Source organism: Venturia canescens, chromosome 1, assembly GCF_019457755.1.
Source record: "Venturia canescens isolate UGA chromosome 1, ASM1945775v1, whole genome shotgun sequence".
Lineage (NCBI taxonomy): Eukaryota > Metazoa > Arthropoda > Insecta > Hymenoptera > Ichneumonidae > Venturia > Venturia canescens.
Window position 1 is genome coordinate 25,128,119 of NC_057421.1, and position 17,502 is coordinate 25,145,620.

Here is a 17,502-nt window from a genome sequence, read left to right on the forward strand (position 1 = left end):
TGTATACTTGTCTCGAGACTCTATCGGGTCTCCTGACACCTTCGATAGTGTTCAAACAAATTCGATACAACGTTGAATAAAAACAACCTCATGGAAAAACGTATTCATTAAGTTTTATCAAGTTTCAGGATATTAATTGGTCATTATTCATGTTAGATCGTAGAAAATATATTGTGCTTCGACTCACCGTTGGCATCCTTAGCTTCAAGTCCATCAGCTTCAACGACTACAACGTTGAGGACAACGATGGGTGGCTATTTCGAAACAAAAGATTGGAAATTAATGCTCCATTTTTCTCGAATCGATAATAGGAAATATTGAAGCTGTCTTTAAGGTAGATCATGCCCGTAGGATCGTGTTTTATGGGCGTCTAAATTGGGTCGATTTTGACTTGCTAATTAATGAAATCATCACTCTAAATTAATGTCAGAGTCATTAATTCTAAATTGTAAATACATTTTTTCAATTTATCTTTTGGCTAATGAAATTACCAGCCGTTAATTCAACGGGGATCCATCACTGACCGAACTCGAGATTTCCTCGTCCCTGGCTAAAATACTATATAGCTTTTTATATAAAAAATCACTCTAGAGAGCGCGAAGGAAAACACACAAAGGGAAATGGATCAAGAAAAAAGTGTTAATAAAAAGACAGAAGGCTATGACAGCAATGGCCCGAGCCAAGAAGAAACAAAATGCCGAAATAAACAAATGTGAGGTTACGAGTGCTCATTTTACCAATTTTGTTCAATCTTTAACGTAAATATATTTATCTTTGTTACTAGTAAAACTTCTCGATTTTTTTTCCAGACCTTCCTTTTATACTTCATTATATTATTGTGTACTTTTTCATAAGCTTCGTAAGAAGCGCTTATTCCTTATATGGAAAGATAAACGATTTTTTACGCATAGTCCCTATACCCCTGTGTATTTTTCTTCATATTTAAACACGTTTATCCAAATGACCAATAAGAGAAAAACCTTTAAAATTTGATGTGCGTGTCAGTCGACTACTCTGTGTAAATTTCAAGACTTTATGAAGAAAATCGTTTCGTGCATGAGCTACCTTAATGAAATTGGTTCTGAAAATTTCCTACGAAAATAAGTTTCGATTTATATGTACTGACTTTTTCCTCCGATGCAAGCTTGAGAAATCTTATATGCTGGTCTGGCGACACACCAAAAGCTTCTTGAGCATATCTGAAAAGATCTTCCTTGTAGTGCGTATATTTTCCTGTACTTGCACCAACCGTATTTGCAATTGTGTAAAGGACTTCTATGTACAGCTGTTCCAACTGAAATCATTTATTACAGTCATTGAAATCATCATCCTTACTGAACCTGAAAAAATATTTTTTTATACTCGCATCGAAAATAAAAAAAAAAACCGATCTAGTAAGAAATCTCATGAGACATTTGTTGATCTTGTTAGTATGGTTTTTTCTATACTTCCAGGCAATAATTTAAGGTTCATCCAAGTTTTACAATCACAAGTGCCCAACTAGCACGGAAGGGCTGGTTCGGACGACAAGTTCGTCCGAAGATAACGACTGGGAGCCCTTTTCCGTTGTAGACATAACATTATTCGTACGAAACTTTGCCTTATTCGAAGTAAATTAAGGAAGTTCAACTGATGTTGTAAAGCGAGACACTGCTTTGGGCAATTAGAGTACAATTCGTGGATGATTAGTATGACAGCTTCGGGTAACGGTACGCCGGTAATTTCATATTATTTTTCATTTCGGTCGTTTGAAAAATTATCTCGGCATCAGTGTCCTTTCGAGTTTAAAGTTTTATAACAAATGAGCAAATTTTTTTTCCATTTTCACATATTTTCTTTCCATATGAACCTGTAAAAACCCGAAAAAAATGCGAAATTCTGTATTATTTATAGCACTTTTAAGTGATATTCTTCTTCTTTAGAAGCGTTTTTTTTTTTTTCAAACGCACTAAGACTTTGCTCATAAAGCATGTACAAATTAGTATTTCTCACATTAAAACAATATTTTCGTACTCTTGAACTATCCTTGAAACCAAATCGAGAAGTTCGCTACCCCGAGTGAGTTATTTCCGTCTATCCAAAAACATTCCCGAAACCAATAGATTTTTTGATTTTTTAAAACAGGACCGCCCTTAATGAAACTTCTGTATATTGCCCATGAAACAAGAAGGGGAAATATAGGATCCAGCCAGGTGCCAACATTTGTTTGGCACCGCTGTTGATGGAAGCATCGGGAAGAGTTCAGACTCGTTAAGTAGAACGATATCTGTCCGCCATCTGTATCCTGATCGACGTGTATTTAACCTGGCGAAATGAATGTCTGATAAAATCTTGGCTGTCTCTACTTAAACGAGCCAGGGGAGGCGAGACTGTCGAAACTACTCGTTTCATTGAAACGCATGTACCGTTTCGGGGTTATTGGAATCGAAACTGCGGCACAAAAACACGCGAATCAAGCGTATCCTTCCGGTCGGACTAGTCGGCAAGAAACATCGACCTACGTCGATTCCTCCCTAATTGAAATGAATTTCTCATCTACTTCCCGACAGGCGATTTTTTGAGGGCTATAACACGCCTTCCCTCTGAGTAGATGATGACATGATTGGGGCTCCCAAGTTCTGATTAAATAATAGATTAGCCTCATATAAGAAAAAAAGTAAATGAATCATTAAAAGTGAAGTAATTGAATTTTCTGTACAAGCAATGATGATTCTCACCTCTTTCTTGCTCAGTCTGTATTTTTGTGTACTGAATTCCCGTTGTGTCGGTGGTGACTCTTCCGCTCGTGCCTCCATTTCCTGGAGCGCCATCAATCTACGATTTTCCTGTTTCCACGATAAAGCAGTAAAACTTTCGAAGAAAGATCCATCAGTCTCCTGCACACTTTAATCAAAAGTACACAAGAATTGAGAATCCTCCATCTCGATCGTTGAATTTCATTGTTTTTTCTTATCAATCATACCCGATTGCATCTATTTAGAAATTCGTTCGAGTTTCTTCACGAAGGAATTTCAAAAAGTTCAAACTGTCAACTAATGCTGACGCCTTAATATGTAATCGGAACAGATGTCATCAATAATCTAAAACAAATGAATTAACTTCCGATGTTCCCCACTAAATGAGTTGAGGTAAATAACTCCGGAAAAAAGCGTTAACATAAAAAATGAGCTCACATTTTTTTGACCCTTTTTCCTTATTCCCGGGAAAACAAGGAACTTCACTGTAAGGTTAAATGATACAGACAGGGAAGAGAGAAGAAGGAAGAACTGGTGGCGCGTATTACCCTCGAGGCTTCATCTTGTTATTCAAATTAATTGGAATCCCCGTTATGAATCTACGTCAAAGTAAAAGAATTAAAAAATATAATATGCCGAGAGTGCTCATTCCCCTGTACGTTTTGGGCTTTCGATTTTTTTTAGCGAAGAACATTTAGCCAGCATTTTGTGAAAATCGGAGGTACGAGTTCACTAAATAAATTGCAATTTAAATATTTTTCCTCGTTCCAATTGCTCTTCGCATATATTCCATGAGATTTCAGTGCACTCGTAACGTGGATTCACTAAATACTGAAGACTCTGACATCGCGATTTTTTTCCTCATGGAAACATCTCGCTAAAAAATGTCCAATCGTAAAAACAATTTTTCTTTGAAATAAGACTAAGAGATGGGGATGGAAGGGGATCAATATTTCAGAAAATGGAATTTGAAATGTGGACTCTCGTGTTTCATAGAATTAAGAATGATTCAAAACGAAACGGGATATTTCTCATTTCTAGTACGTTATTACGTAAATCGGGGCCACGTTTTTACTCAATAACGCCAAAGCAAACGAAATAATAAAAAAAAACTCCGATTACCTCGATGCTTCGTAGTCGATCGATCATTTCCTGTTTTCCTTAAACTTTATTTTTTTTTTCTTATCATGTCAGGAAATAAACTTGTCATGTTTTTCCGCCCACATCAAGTTTCACTCTGATGGAAAGTACTTTAAGAAATGTTTTCACGACGGCAAATATAATCAGCTGTGTTGCACGTGCCTCCGGATATGTACTATTTATGTGACGATTCTCGCAAGATTTCATCGCACTATTTGTAAGATTCTCAGAAAATCGGAGGGAAGAAGACGCACAGAACCTCCCAATTTATGTGAATACGTGCTCAGGGTTCAACTTCCATTATTTAAATCGTAAACTGTTGACAACCTCTTGATACCTTGAATTTTTTCAATCGGAGGAAAAGAAACAAAAAATAGCTCAAGTCGTGATATATATGATGATTTCATTTCGATGAAAAAATTCATCAGTCAACCAGGATCATAGAAATGAATAAATTGCTTGCCTCGTCTTTTTCCCTCGGTTTTCTTCGTTTGTTTGAGTTCTGTAGTAAGTATCTTGGTGCATTGATTTGGAAGTTTTATTCCTGCTGTTCAACTTTATCCTCATGGGGATTTGCTTCGAAACACTTTTATATAAGCCCGATGAACCAAGCTGCAGTGTGTTTAATCACTACCCAGGAAATTGCGGATCGATAAAGTATAACAACTTTTGTATAGCTTTATGCACGGAGAGAAAATTCCAGCAAAAACTATTATCGTGCCATAGGAGTAGGGTTCTATATCGTAATATTTATTAATCCTTACGAACATACATAGTGATTTTGAGTGAAGCGAGAACTCGATGAAAATTCATGAGTGATGCCAAAACGAATATATCGGTACACACGTATACTGATATATTTTCGTACAAGGGCGAATGAAATTCTGCTGTGCACACGGTAAATTTCTAAACACTTTGACGGATCATCGATGCTTGTGTTCGAGATCCTGAAATTTACTATGCTCAATTGTAAATTTCGATTGTGAAAAAAGTACTAACCATAGCAAAATGACATAATAATTCTACTTTACAGTTTCTCATCGAGTCAACATTAATTTTACAATGTTTCCTCGATGTAGTTCGTAGGAAAAAATAGCACAGTTTATTTGACATAGCAAAATACGCAATTTAAAGGTTTTTATTCGGAATTGACTTGGAAATTAGAATGTGTTTGGTAAAAACCTCCAAAATTGGCGATATAGAACTAACACTACGGTGTCGTAGTAATTTTTACAGTTTTTTTTCTCTCCGTGTGTAAATATTCAATCGCGAATGAAATTGTACTATGTACCGTAGTAAATTTCTAAACAGCGCGAATGAGTTTCTGCCACGTACCATAGTAAATTTCTAAACAACGCGAATAAAATTCTGCTGTGTACCGTAGTAAATTTTCGAACATTTCGGCGGATCGGCGATACTCGTATTCGAGCTCTTGAAATTTTACTACGCTCAACTGTAAAATAAGCATTTCAGAATTTTTAATTTAGAAAAGACACAAAAATTGCAACGTTTTTGGTAAAAATCTCCAAAATGGGTGAAATATAATCTTAATACTATGGCGGCATAGTAATTCTTACTATTATTTTTCTCCGTGCATATATATCATCATTCAGAGCATGCAATATCAATTCTGCTAGCCTTTTTAAAAAATAAAGTAAATCACTCTGGCAGACGTTTTCATCCTACTTTGTCAGCGTTTAGGCCCATGGGACGACAAAATTCGATGTGGGATGAGACAACTCAGTCAGTTTTTCTTACGAGTACCCCGAGTTACTTTGCGTTTTTACATGTTTATCGTAGTTTTCCTAGGGAAAAATGTTACGACGCAACATTCGCGAGTCCATTGCTTAGAAAATTGCACGTCATTATCGAACATTAACTCAAATTTCACCGAGAAAAATGTCTGCTTTGGTGAGAAGTTCATTTGAACTGAGAGTCTAACAAACGTAATATTGGCTTGACGCAGTAGAAACGAACAAATATCTTTCGCTACTTATAGAAAATGGCACTGGCATATGTCAGATGACACAACGTCTGACATACACAAGTGTCACTGGCCACGACAAACTCTTCTTGTTCGAAAATAATGATTGACAATCAACAGCTGCCGATTTCCAGGTATCATCGTACAGAGTGCTCACTACTGCTCGCGCAGTAGTTGTCAATGTGAGTGGAACAGTGCTCACAATGAACAAGCAAATAAAGGCATTTTTTTCTTGAATTGAATACCGTTATTGTGGATTTGTGGATGTTAAATTACTATTTCGACATCCTTTGGCCAGCAGTGACGCAAGTGCGTATTCGCGTGATGGGAAATGGCGGATTTCCATTAGCGAATTCTGCCTCCCAAAGTAGCAGGCACTTGTCTGTTTAAGGATGTCATTTCTATTAATAAAATTCCACTTTTCCTCTTGCGATTATTCCGATAATAGAATTATCTTGTCCCCGAGTTCGTTCTTTTTTAGCCAAATTTTTCGGTCATATCGCGAAGAAAAATATATGAGAATTGATATTTTTGTTTAATTTCAAATTATTCGTTAAAACTGATGCGACACAATTTAACTGGCCTCTGAGTTCAGGACATCGTCACGTTGACAGAATGAATTATTTCGTAATTTCCTTTCCTACCAATGAACGTTCTCATCAACAGCGTTGTTCGATTATTTTTTTCCTAAAATAAAACACAAAAGACTTGTTGGGAGTTGGTCGTTGTCGAACATTCTGCAGAAAGCTCGCCGTAGGTGGCGTCTAATGAAGAAAGTCAATTTCCAGAATGGAAGAAGGAATGGACGGAAAAGTTAAGTGTAGAGAAGGGAACGAGTCGTTACTACCTACTCACTGTAGCACGAAGGACAAGCCAGAGTGGAGCCTAACACGACGGGTGGTCTATGAATGCGTTGAGTATGTTGTCCTGAGTGGCTTCTATGGCGCACATGACGTAAGTGAATGGAAAAGTGTGAGAGAAAGCTCCCAGGACGAGAATACAAAATGACCCATAAGAAGCGTCATGTTAGTCTAAGCATTGGAATCCATTTACGACATTTTATCCAATACGATGCTTCTCTCGATCCATAAACATTCATCATAGACGCGGGGGCAGTAAGAAATGAATCGATGGAGAATTTCCGATCAACAACAATGATGGTAATAATAACGACTCGATATTTGGACCATCCGACCACTAAATTTTATTTCAATGTCAAACGTTCGGAGGCGAAGGACCCTTTTTTATTTTCAAACTCCAAATAATGCCTGAAAATTCGGCTTGTGAAAGTCGCGCTGACTATATTTTCATGCTCACATCTCCATTACGTTTTCATCCTTTGTATTTTGTTTCATAAGCAATAGGATAAGTAATTATTTCATAAATTACGCAAAACACCGAGCAACAACTTCACCGTCTCGCATACTCCTCCCAGTGCACCTTTACGAGAATGCGCAGTTCACATTAAAGAGATGAGCCGCTGTTCGATGCTCGGAGGGTCAGTAAAGTTTTAAATATTAGCTATTCCGCTCGTCGGTTCTTTTCGCGTTGGGTCAATCAATGATGTTCATCGGATTACAGCGGTTCGTTTATACAAAAGAAAATACTTGAATCAAAATTCGTATTCTCCACATGCGCCGTCGAGTTACATTTGATCGTATTTCTCGTTTTTTCACAATCACATTACGGCTTGAATGTAGCCGTTAGGCACACCGCTCGCATCTTCTTATTAGCCCAATTATCGTGAGAAAGGGCCAGCATCGATTCCTCTTTTCGTTCCTGCTCACGTTGTAATTCCAAGATATCCGTAACATGCGGAGAACATCGCTCATCGCGAAGCTTTCTCATACGCAGGGCACACAATATCTTAATTACGGAAGCAGGCGAGTACGTGCAATTATCAATTCACTAAGATATCGAGCTTGCGACAGGACTTTCGGTTTCTCGTAGAGAACTTAGATAAGTTTTAAGAGTATAACGAATTTGGGTAAATATTTAGTATCGCGGCACCACCTAGAATCGGCTTCAATTTTTTTTTAAGGCTTCGTTTTAACTTGGCAACATCACGACTAGTCATATTCTGTTGGCGCATGACCTTTTTACTCATAAAAAAATTATTTACAAAATTTGTTCGTAATAAAAGAAAAAAATTCTTGTAAAGTAAATGGGTGGGAAAGTAAACGAAATTTTTAGGAAAAAATCCCCGGAGTAGCCCAGCCAAGGAGCGCAACCTTTGCCAACCATGTAGCCTTCAAATCAACCATTAAACGTACTTATATATATAGACACAACGCCCAGAATAACATATAAAATAATTAGCGCGATCGGAGGTGAGGCCCGTATTCTGAATATTTACCAAGAAACGAACAAATTTTGTAAATAATTTTTTTATGAGTAAATAAGGTCATGCGCCAACATAATATGACTAGTCGTGATGTTGCCAAGTTAAAACGAAGCCTTAAAAAGAAATTGAAGCCAATTCTAGGTGGTGCCGCGATACTAAATATTTACCCGAATTTGGGTGGGGCTCAAAAGTTAAGGTCTAAAATAGCGAACATACAGGAATTCTGTTTTTTTTTTCAGATTTGATTTTATATATTTGCCTATAGATATACAGAATGCCTGTTCGCTATTTTAGGCCTTCTAACTTTTGAGCCCCACCCACGAATTTGAAAACTTCTACTTTACGAAGAATTTTGTGAAGAAGTGGTAAGCCCTTATATACACGTGTAGCGGGCGAGAAAACGTGATTTTCTTGACTTTTTTTCGACAAGAAAATAAATGTTTATTGAAAAACTGCGAACGACATTTATTGGTACATTTGTACTTGTACAATTTTGTTGATCAAAAAATTTCTCAAAACGGCGCAACTCCAGCTGTATTCCAGTATAGCACCTTTTTTGAGTAACAGTCGCAGTGGACATGATAACTAAAAAACTATTAATCCGATCCATATCAAATTTATACCACTTATTTGTTATAATAATAGTTTGGGCCTGGAGGAAGGAATTATAATAAAATTTTGATTTAAAAACAAATGACGACAGTTTATTTAACAGAAAATTCATTTTATGAGGTGCTAAATTCTCGGTTTTTTCTTACAATTTTTTGTTCCAACAAAATACGAAATCCTTCGTCCAGGCCCTAACTATTATCATAATAAAAAAGTTATATAAATTTCGTATCGATCGGAGTAATAGTTTTTTAGTTTATCGTGTCCACAGCAAAGGTATTTTACAAAAAAGACGATTCTGAGATAATAGCGTTTAAAGATTCGAGTATTAGACGACCGCGCGCACCGGGCGTTCGCTTGAAATACCCGTAGCAGCTGCGAATCTCGTGCTCCGATTTTAATAAAATTTCGTGACAATATTCTTCAGACGTTGTACTTGAGGAATATCTAATAAAAAAATTTTCGATTTTCCCGCCCATCACAAAGCCCTTAAAATCGTAAAACGTAGTTATCCAAGTGTGACGAGAACGTATTTCCGTGCCTCCGATACTGAGATATCTCCTGAAAATGTTCGAGTTTACACGGCGAAGCAGATGTTCGCTATATACGGAAGAATATTGCCGGAGTAAACTAGCATCACGATTATTCCCTGATTAACTCATGATCTATTCAAGGTGTCCATGCGCAATGACATCCCATGGCGAGTCATCCGCTGCAGCTTCGAGTAAAAGTTTTAACCAGTCCTTCACAAATGAACTCGAGTAAACAACGAAAGAGAGAGAGATGGAGAGAGCAGGGAGTTGGTGAAACTCGAAACTCACACAGAAATCGTACAGACGGAGCGAACAACTTCCGGTGGAGAGTTTCGCTCCCTAATCACAGTATCTCAGTTAAGACGGACTGCGGACCACCATCTGACTAATTTCCTCCTTTCAGATCCACTGTGCGTCGCGTTTGATCAGCACGCGACAACGCGACATCCCCATTCTTTATCGCAGGGATGACAAAGTGATTCCGTTTCCTTGAAGTACGCGCGCCGTGTCTCGACCGACGTGAATTCCTTTGAAGCTCCTCTCTAGAATCACGTCCCAATACGAGCGCATCGTGAATATTATTGATTCGTTAGGCAAATTAAATTTCTATACCGAGTCACGATCGTAACGCGGCTCCATGACGAAGTATCTTCACGGTAGTCACATAAAAAAGTTTCGCGTCCACGAATCGCACTGGTAGAGAACGTTGGGTGTGAACATCTTTTGGAGCCACTTGAAATTCGGGTCGCTGAGACCCCGAGGAAAAAAATGCGAGTCTCTTCCAAATCTTGGGATGGTCAAGCAGAATAAATTGTTTGCAAACCTTCGTAGATGTGACGAGTCTAAAAATTGCAAACTTCGATAAAAAATATTGAGGGAACTCGAAACTCAAACTCAAACTTTAAGTACTGACACGTCGAAATTCAAACTGTCAAATGGTCCAACAGTTGTCATCCTCGATACCAGTTAAACGGTCCCAATGGGACAAGCTCGCAGTCAATACCGACATTGCAACGCAGCACAGTGAGCTTCTCACGTGTGCGTACACATATTCCTGCACACATTGCATTGTCTATGTGTACATAAAGCGCCGTACACGCACGCCTGGACGCTGTGCGATAACGGATATGCCATCTGTCATCCGTTTAAGGCATAAATCCGAAAGTGATTCGTCCATTAAAATAAATATATCTGCATGCACAGGTTACACGTTCGCGGACGCCAGAGCTGTATGGAATTCTCGTTTTCATTCATTTTTCGTCTGAATATGAAAACTTGATTGCTGCGAAAAAAATGCTGCGATCGTTTTTTTCATCGTTATTTTGTAATTATTTGAAATACCGGAGGAATCGGTGGGTCGAGATCCGCAGGCTACAAGTTCGATTGATATTTTGCATCATTACTTTTGTCGCCTGGAAATTGATGAATGGAAGTCCCTTGTCGCATTAGCACCAATAATTCAGAGATGTTAGGAGATGACTTTACTTGATTAAGTTCTGAGTATTCATGACAGTGTGAAATATAAATTCGACCGTAGGAAGCCAACTTGGGATCTGCCCTTCGCAGCCTCCGCGCGCTATTTTTATTCCCATCTATTTATCATTCTAATCCCCATTGTTTACAAGTTTGGACAGATTGTATACTTTATTTATTGTGAAATCTAACCGAATTTGGAACTTTCGGTTGACGCATACAAATTTCGTTGCCCCCAGGATGATGTTTACCCTCGAGAGAGATTCATGGACATCGGTGAATACACGAGCGTAAATCATGCAAATAAAAAAGGACGGTTCTCGCTCCGGCAAACTGCTTCGGGCGAACGTCCATGTTTACTGTATACGAATTTGCGCGCGGGATTTTTCACGCTATCGAGAACTCAAGAAGCATGCTTTCGGATTAATTCGATGCTGCGTCGGGCGCTAAAACTATTGCGTGACTCTTCAGATCTTCATTGATTTTCTGCGAGTGAAGTAAAAGTTTTGTCAATTTATTTCACCGCGAGGTGGGAGCAGGTAAACAATTTGTTTGAAATCGTTTCTTCCTCCGATCTAACCTTTCATCACTCTTTATTTTTATTGTTCTTGCGTATACTCTTTCAGGTTTTTATGAGCCTGTCCCGTCACGCCGCCCTGACCTTCCGCTTCATTGCACCTGTTCCTGGGGAAACTTATCCAGAGTGTTGCTCACGCCACTCTTTCTTAATGCACTTCTGTATCGGATTGGCACGAGAGCCCAGAAAAACTGTGGAAAATCCCGGCAGATTCAGGTGACCTCTTTGCCATTTTTTGTCTGCGTTTTTGTGGTTCTGCTTCGAGGATATTTTAATTGGCATCATCAGCAACTCGTGAAAATCGTTTTCCACTCCCAAGTACTGCGGCTTCATCGGAGACTGCTTAACTTAGAAAATCGTCGAAGCGAAACAACCACATTTCATGTGATTCGTGAATAATAATTGGAGTCTCGAATTATTGATAAAATTTTATCCTCCAGGAGAAAAGAATGATTCACATCATCTGGAACGACTAAAGATTTTTCTATCACATTATTTTTCTGGTTTCAAGGACCTCTGTCGAGTGTTTCCGGATATTTAGTTTCGAGGTTCAGAGAACAGTTCGAGGTCATAAATCATTTGAAAGCTTGGCACGAGGATGATGGAGGAACAAAAGAGGAGAATTGAGAATGATGGGTGACTATATAGTCTACTACAGAGATCAGATCTCTATATAAAAGTCAGGTGTTTCGGGCTCCTACACTCTCAGTTTTTCGCATAATCCGCTTAACTTGACTTTTCGTCTCTACTTTTTTCTCCTCAATCACCGGTTAGCTCTCAAATCACCTAGAGCATTTCTTTTCTGCATTGCATTATATACAACTGTCAGCTTACTTCCAGTAATGCTTCGTATGAAAAGAGCAACGGGTTCCTCTTTTACTGTGGTATTCAAGTTATTTCTAGATTTTCTGACAGTTATAAACGATTCCAGAAAATTCAACGACGCACCATTTTGAACAGTGTTTGTTGAATTTCACTCGCTAAAAGGAGTTGGTAGTTTTTCTGCCACTTTTCATAACTTCAGTACATTTGGCAAGCGGATTTGAAGATTTTTGCTTGAAATTACGAACAACATTTCCGGATTAGAATAAATTAAAAGAAGCATTCGCATTTCCAGGTGTTTACAGATCAATCAGAAATGAATGGAACGATTGAAAGTGTTCATTAATGCGGCACTTTATTCTGGGATATTATAACGACCAAGTAAAAAGTAAGTTTTTTTATGAATTCGGGGGAAACACTCGTATATTGCACCACTTCAGAGTGATGGCGACATCGCCCCTCAAAAAATATCTCGTTCTCAGATAAGTTGCTCTCAAACGACTGCGAGATCAAAGAAACTCGAACAAAAAGTCGGAACTGTGAAGAGTGAAGTCAGAACTGAGGGGTCGATAAAATTTCAGGAGAGCTTTTCTTCTCGTAGCTGGCAACGAGGCTGTCCCTCATACACATACAAACTTTTAGAGGTGGTTTCGTGGGAGGAAAGCATGGAGGGAGATATCGAAGGGGCAGAAGGTACAAATGACGAGGGTTGTCTGTGGTAAGGTGGACGTTTTCGTGTTCCGCGACAGCCTTTTGCTTTCCTGCTGTCCCCCAACGCTTGTGAAGCAGACAAATTTCGTGAGAAGCGAATTTGACAGAAGCGTAGCCTTTCATCAGGGATAGTGGAATACGGTAGAGATTCCAGAGGGGCCTGCGTACCGGTGGGTGTAACAGCTTCCTTCGGGAAAGGTCAAACGCTTTATAGCAACTGCTCTTGTTACTGATGTGTGGAACAGTGATCCACGTGAAATCCTACGAAGGAATTCAAATAAAACGATGCGTCCGTTGAGTTGCGCATGAAACAAAGATTGAAAAATGCGACGTTTCTGGCCGACCTTCAAACGACGAGCATCCAAATTTTATCGAGGCAAAGGGCGCTACGAGAATTTCGGTTTTCTCGAATTGTTTTCAGTCAGAAGACATCAACCATTGCTGCCTCGGATTCGATGGAATCTTGAAAAATCTTTGCTTTTATTCACCTCCGTTATCTCAATTTTCTCATACTGTCTCGATCCTTAACTGTCACGGTTGGACCTACGTGCTTAATTAAACGCGAATCCTTTCCACAATTTCTCATGGAGAATGCTTTCCTTCGGATTCATTACTTGGGGAATTGAAAACGTGTTCTCCTGCAATCCTCGATTCTATCATTCGTAGGCTTATGCCAACCACGTTACAGAACCAGATGACGGTTAATAAAATTTTACAACATTCTGTAATATCAATGGATATGAAGATTCCTACAACGAAAAAATTGAAGGCTGAATTAAGAAAAAAAATCGACCATCTGGCACGCCTTTTGGTCTGTAAAAAATTCGCGATCCTATATGCAACGAGGAATAATTCATAAATACTTTTATAGTAGTAACGTAAATGTTTACTAACTATTTCTTGATCTTATTGTGGTCATTGCTTAGTAAATATCGACGTCTCAAATCCCGATAAACTTGATTTCAGCAAAAACAACGCTGCTTTGAGGAAGACGCAATATGTTATTCGATTAAGGGAGCAGTACAGAGTTAAATAATCTGGAAAGCGTGGAAAAGAGTGTAGAAAAAATTCAACGAAGCGTCGACACAAATGTTCGTCTGCAAACCCATCGACTATGGATATCCGAGGAAAGTAAGCTACTAATAAAAATCGATTGTTGTGAAATAATGAAATTTTTATATCGTGACGGTTCTTTAATGAATACGACCGAGACAATAGCTTGTCAGGGTGAACGAGAGACTACAAATATCAAACGTAAAAGATAAACTGTGCGACCTGGGCGAAGGTGGAGTGGTTTCTCAGGACGATCAATAGAACTTCTTCCACTACTGCTCTTAAGGAGCTCGAAGATGAGAACGCGCGCTGAATTCGCTTACCGGATGTTCGAACGAGTTAGGAGATTTCCCGTGACTGTTAAGTGGGAAAAGAGTATGGAGACCGATCGACAAATGTAGCTCCAGACGTTACAACGCGTTATCGAACATTCCGAGATTTTCAAATGCGGAGAATAAATTGCTGTGAAATTGTAATTTGTGGTCGAACGGAATCGAGGAGTTAAGTTGATCTTACATCGTGTCTTGTAACCATGAAATGAAGTATCAGTGTGAATTTATTTCTGTTTCGTATTATTCCTGGTGTGCTACGAGGAAACCAGAACAAAATGGTGGGCGTTTGAGGAAATATTTGACTTTTTGGAAGTTCAAGAATCTTCTTTTTTTCCTTGAAAATTTGGGCATTTTTTTGTTAAAATTTGAATTTATTTATAAAATATTGATGATGATTTTAACGATGTCGTATTTTCAATGGTTCTGGGGCAAAATGGATCAGCTAACGAAATATTGTGATACGTCAAAGTTCAATGAATTTTGGCTCTGTACTTTTTTCACGCGTTATCAAAATGTGTACAGCGTTTTCTCTGAATTTCATTGAAAATGTAAAAAAAAATTTTAATGAAAAAAAACGGGATGTTGCCTCGTTCTGTAATGTTTTTAAGGAGTTCCAGTGCATGTCAATAAATGTTAAGAAATTTACCAAATTTGGTGATAACGTTCTTCAACATAAAGTGCAAAAGCACAATTTTTTCAAAATTTTCTTCTACATAGTTATCGAGTAATAGAGCATCAGAGTGTATACTTATATATATTGAAATGCTATGCATTTCAATATATCTTTCGTGTTTAATTACTCGATATATCCGTGTAGAAGAAAAATCTAAAAAAAATATGCATCGTCGAGTTCGGTATTAAATAATATGATCACGAAATTTGATAAAATTCTGAAGTTTTTGAAATTTTTTGTCCTCAACATGGCTTAGCACGACAACGTCGTACCGACTGTACCGGAACTACTCAACGCGGAAAATTGTATCGATTCGACACACGTCATTCGGAAAAAACTCTGAAATTGGTTAAGTCGGTAGACTCCCAGACTAGAATGGGAGTTGGAAAAGGAATTCGCAGCTTACCCTGACGTAGCCTGGATATCGACTTCTGGCCAGGATGGCCGACGTCTGCAAAAAGCCAATGGTGGTCTGTCGTTCGGAGCAACATTTCTTCTGAAAGAGCCCTGTCGTCTTGGGGAGACGGCGCCCCCACCGGTTGCCGGATGGACCGAGAGGCCTGAGCCGGAAGTGCAGTCGAGGGTGCGTCGTCGGGTGGAGAGAAAAGGTGCATGAGCCGCTGGTGTCACAGTGCCTGGAGGAGGCACGACCTGAGGAGCACGAAAACGTAAATTTCAGCATGCACCTCACCAAATTGCCTCGTATATAAAATTCGTTATCGACGAATTTATAAAGAATTTAACAAAGAAAATAAAAATTAAATCGCTGCCAAGCCAAAGTGCATCTTCGGGAATGATCGACTCGATTTTAGCGAATATCAAAAAGTGATTCAGCCCTGCAAGGCGAGTTCACGCATTTGGAATCTTACATAAAAAGTGCTTATTACGCACGTGTGTTTATCAAACACACGTCCGGGTATTGAGTCAAGGCATTTACTCGAATGAGCGTTTCCGTGTTGCTTGAATGCAGTTGACTATATACAGTAAAGTGCCGATTCGAAGGCACTTGCAAGGTATTGAGCCGACTGCGCGAGCTTCGCGTAAATGAAAATAGATCGGGGATCGGAATATAGTGAAAATTTCAGATGTTACACTAACCTTCGGAAAGCCATGAGGAGTTGTTGATTGTGAGGTGACGTTGCTGTTTGTCGTGGATGTAACGCTTCCGGTGGAGCCGGTCCTTCCGCTTTGGTCTCCGGTCGAGTCCTCTCGACTGAAGGAAAATCTTTTCGGGCTCAAACCAAGATTAGCCACGCTATCACTGACGTACTGTTGCAATGAATTGAAAAAGCTCATTTTTCAACACGGTCACTTCCGGTTCGGTAACTTGACGAAGCCTTTATTCTTTCGCTTCTGCAATTTAACCACTGTTCCGGGAATATTTTCCTCGTATTCGCTTCCCAAGTCAACTCATTGTTGGTATTGCCTCGGATAGGCCAGATTAATTTCTCGCTTGGTTACTCCAACGTCAAAGATTTCCGCTCGGTTATTCTCATCAGTGATCAACGTCGCCTGAGAATGAAAAAAAACATCTCGAGTTACGATTTTCATTGTCGTGACGAGCCCTTCGGACAAGTTTTATTCCACAAGTTATTTATACAACGCCTTTATAAAATTAACCTTGCTCACAAATGTTCCGAGTCCAAAATTACGTTTCACGAACATTTTACATTTCTTTCCCCTTTTTTTCTCCTCCGATAATCAAACGAACAAACAAGACAAAGAAATGTGTACGAAAACGAATTACATACGAGCGAACCCGACGAGAACGGGAGAAAGGCCGAGGCGACCGTGCTGGAAAAGTCGCAGGAAAATGACGAGATAAATTGGGTCAGGGGTGGAATACAAACACGGGCATGACTTTTACGCAACAACTCTATGGACAGACGCGAGAGACGAGAGGTGGTTGGCAACCAGGTTGGATAACACCGACGCACACACAGGCACGCAAGAGAACAACAAAGTGAGCACGGATATTGCACTGAAAAATCTCTCGCTCGTCGCCAAGGAACCGTGTCTATATTCGTCCTCAAACCGTACTCCCTCAATTTTTATTTTTTCATTATACGCAAGTGATCCGATCGTTCCCTTCTCATGTCATTAAATTCCGCCAACCTGAAAGTTCGAAATTAAATAAATTCATCGGGCACCACCAGTCAGGAACCGAGCTCCTGGAGAAATAGATCGACTTCGACTCGAATCGCTGTTCAGGCTTGTTCGAATCGATTATTTACTTAATCACTTTGTTCGCGACAAAGGATCTATTAGACTATCGGTATACACAGTGAGAGGATTATCTATCTGACATTAATCCGACCCTTACTCCCTCGCCTTTGAAGACCTTTGTTATGAACTTCCGTTGACTTGCCAGCATGCAAGGAAATGGCTATAGGGACCAGCAATAGGGACTTTAGGTTTGACTTCAACTGGAATATTAGCAAAGTGAATAGTTCAACTGCGAACAGTCACGCCAAACTCTCAAGTGCAAAGCCCTCCGGAAACGCGATACTTTTGTA

General features: G+C 39.2%; 1 protein-coding gene across 4 annotated transcripts in view; it reads right to left on the reverse strand.

Annotated features, from left to right (window-relative positions):
* unc-13-4A (BAI1 associated protein 3) overlaps positions 1 to 17,502 on the reverse strand; it is a 66,584-nt gene that overhangs the window by 19,624 nt on the left and 29,458 nt on the right. For all 4 annotated transcript variants that reach the window (XM_043433786.1, XM_043433779.1, XM_043433762.1 and 1 more), the window contains exons 2-6: positions 16,085 to 16,498; positions 15,393 to 15,637; positions 2,718 to 2,883; positions 1,127 to 1,294; positions 188 to 254 (exon numbers count right to left, since the gene is read on the reverse strand). In XM_043433786.1, coding sequence (XP_043289721.1) covers positions 188 to 254; positions 1,127 to 1,294; positions 2,718 to 2,883; positions 15,393 to 15,637; positions 16,085 to 16,282 — 844 coding nt within the window. In that variant the 5' untranslated portion in view covers positions 16,283 to 16,498. The remainder of the gene's footprint in view (positions 1 to 187; positions 255 to 1,126; positions 1,295 to 2,717; positions 2,884 to 15,392; positions 15,638 to 16,084; positions 16,499 to 17,502) is intronic.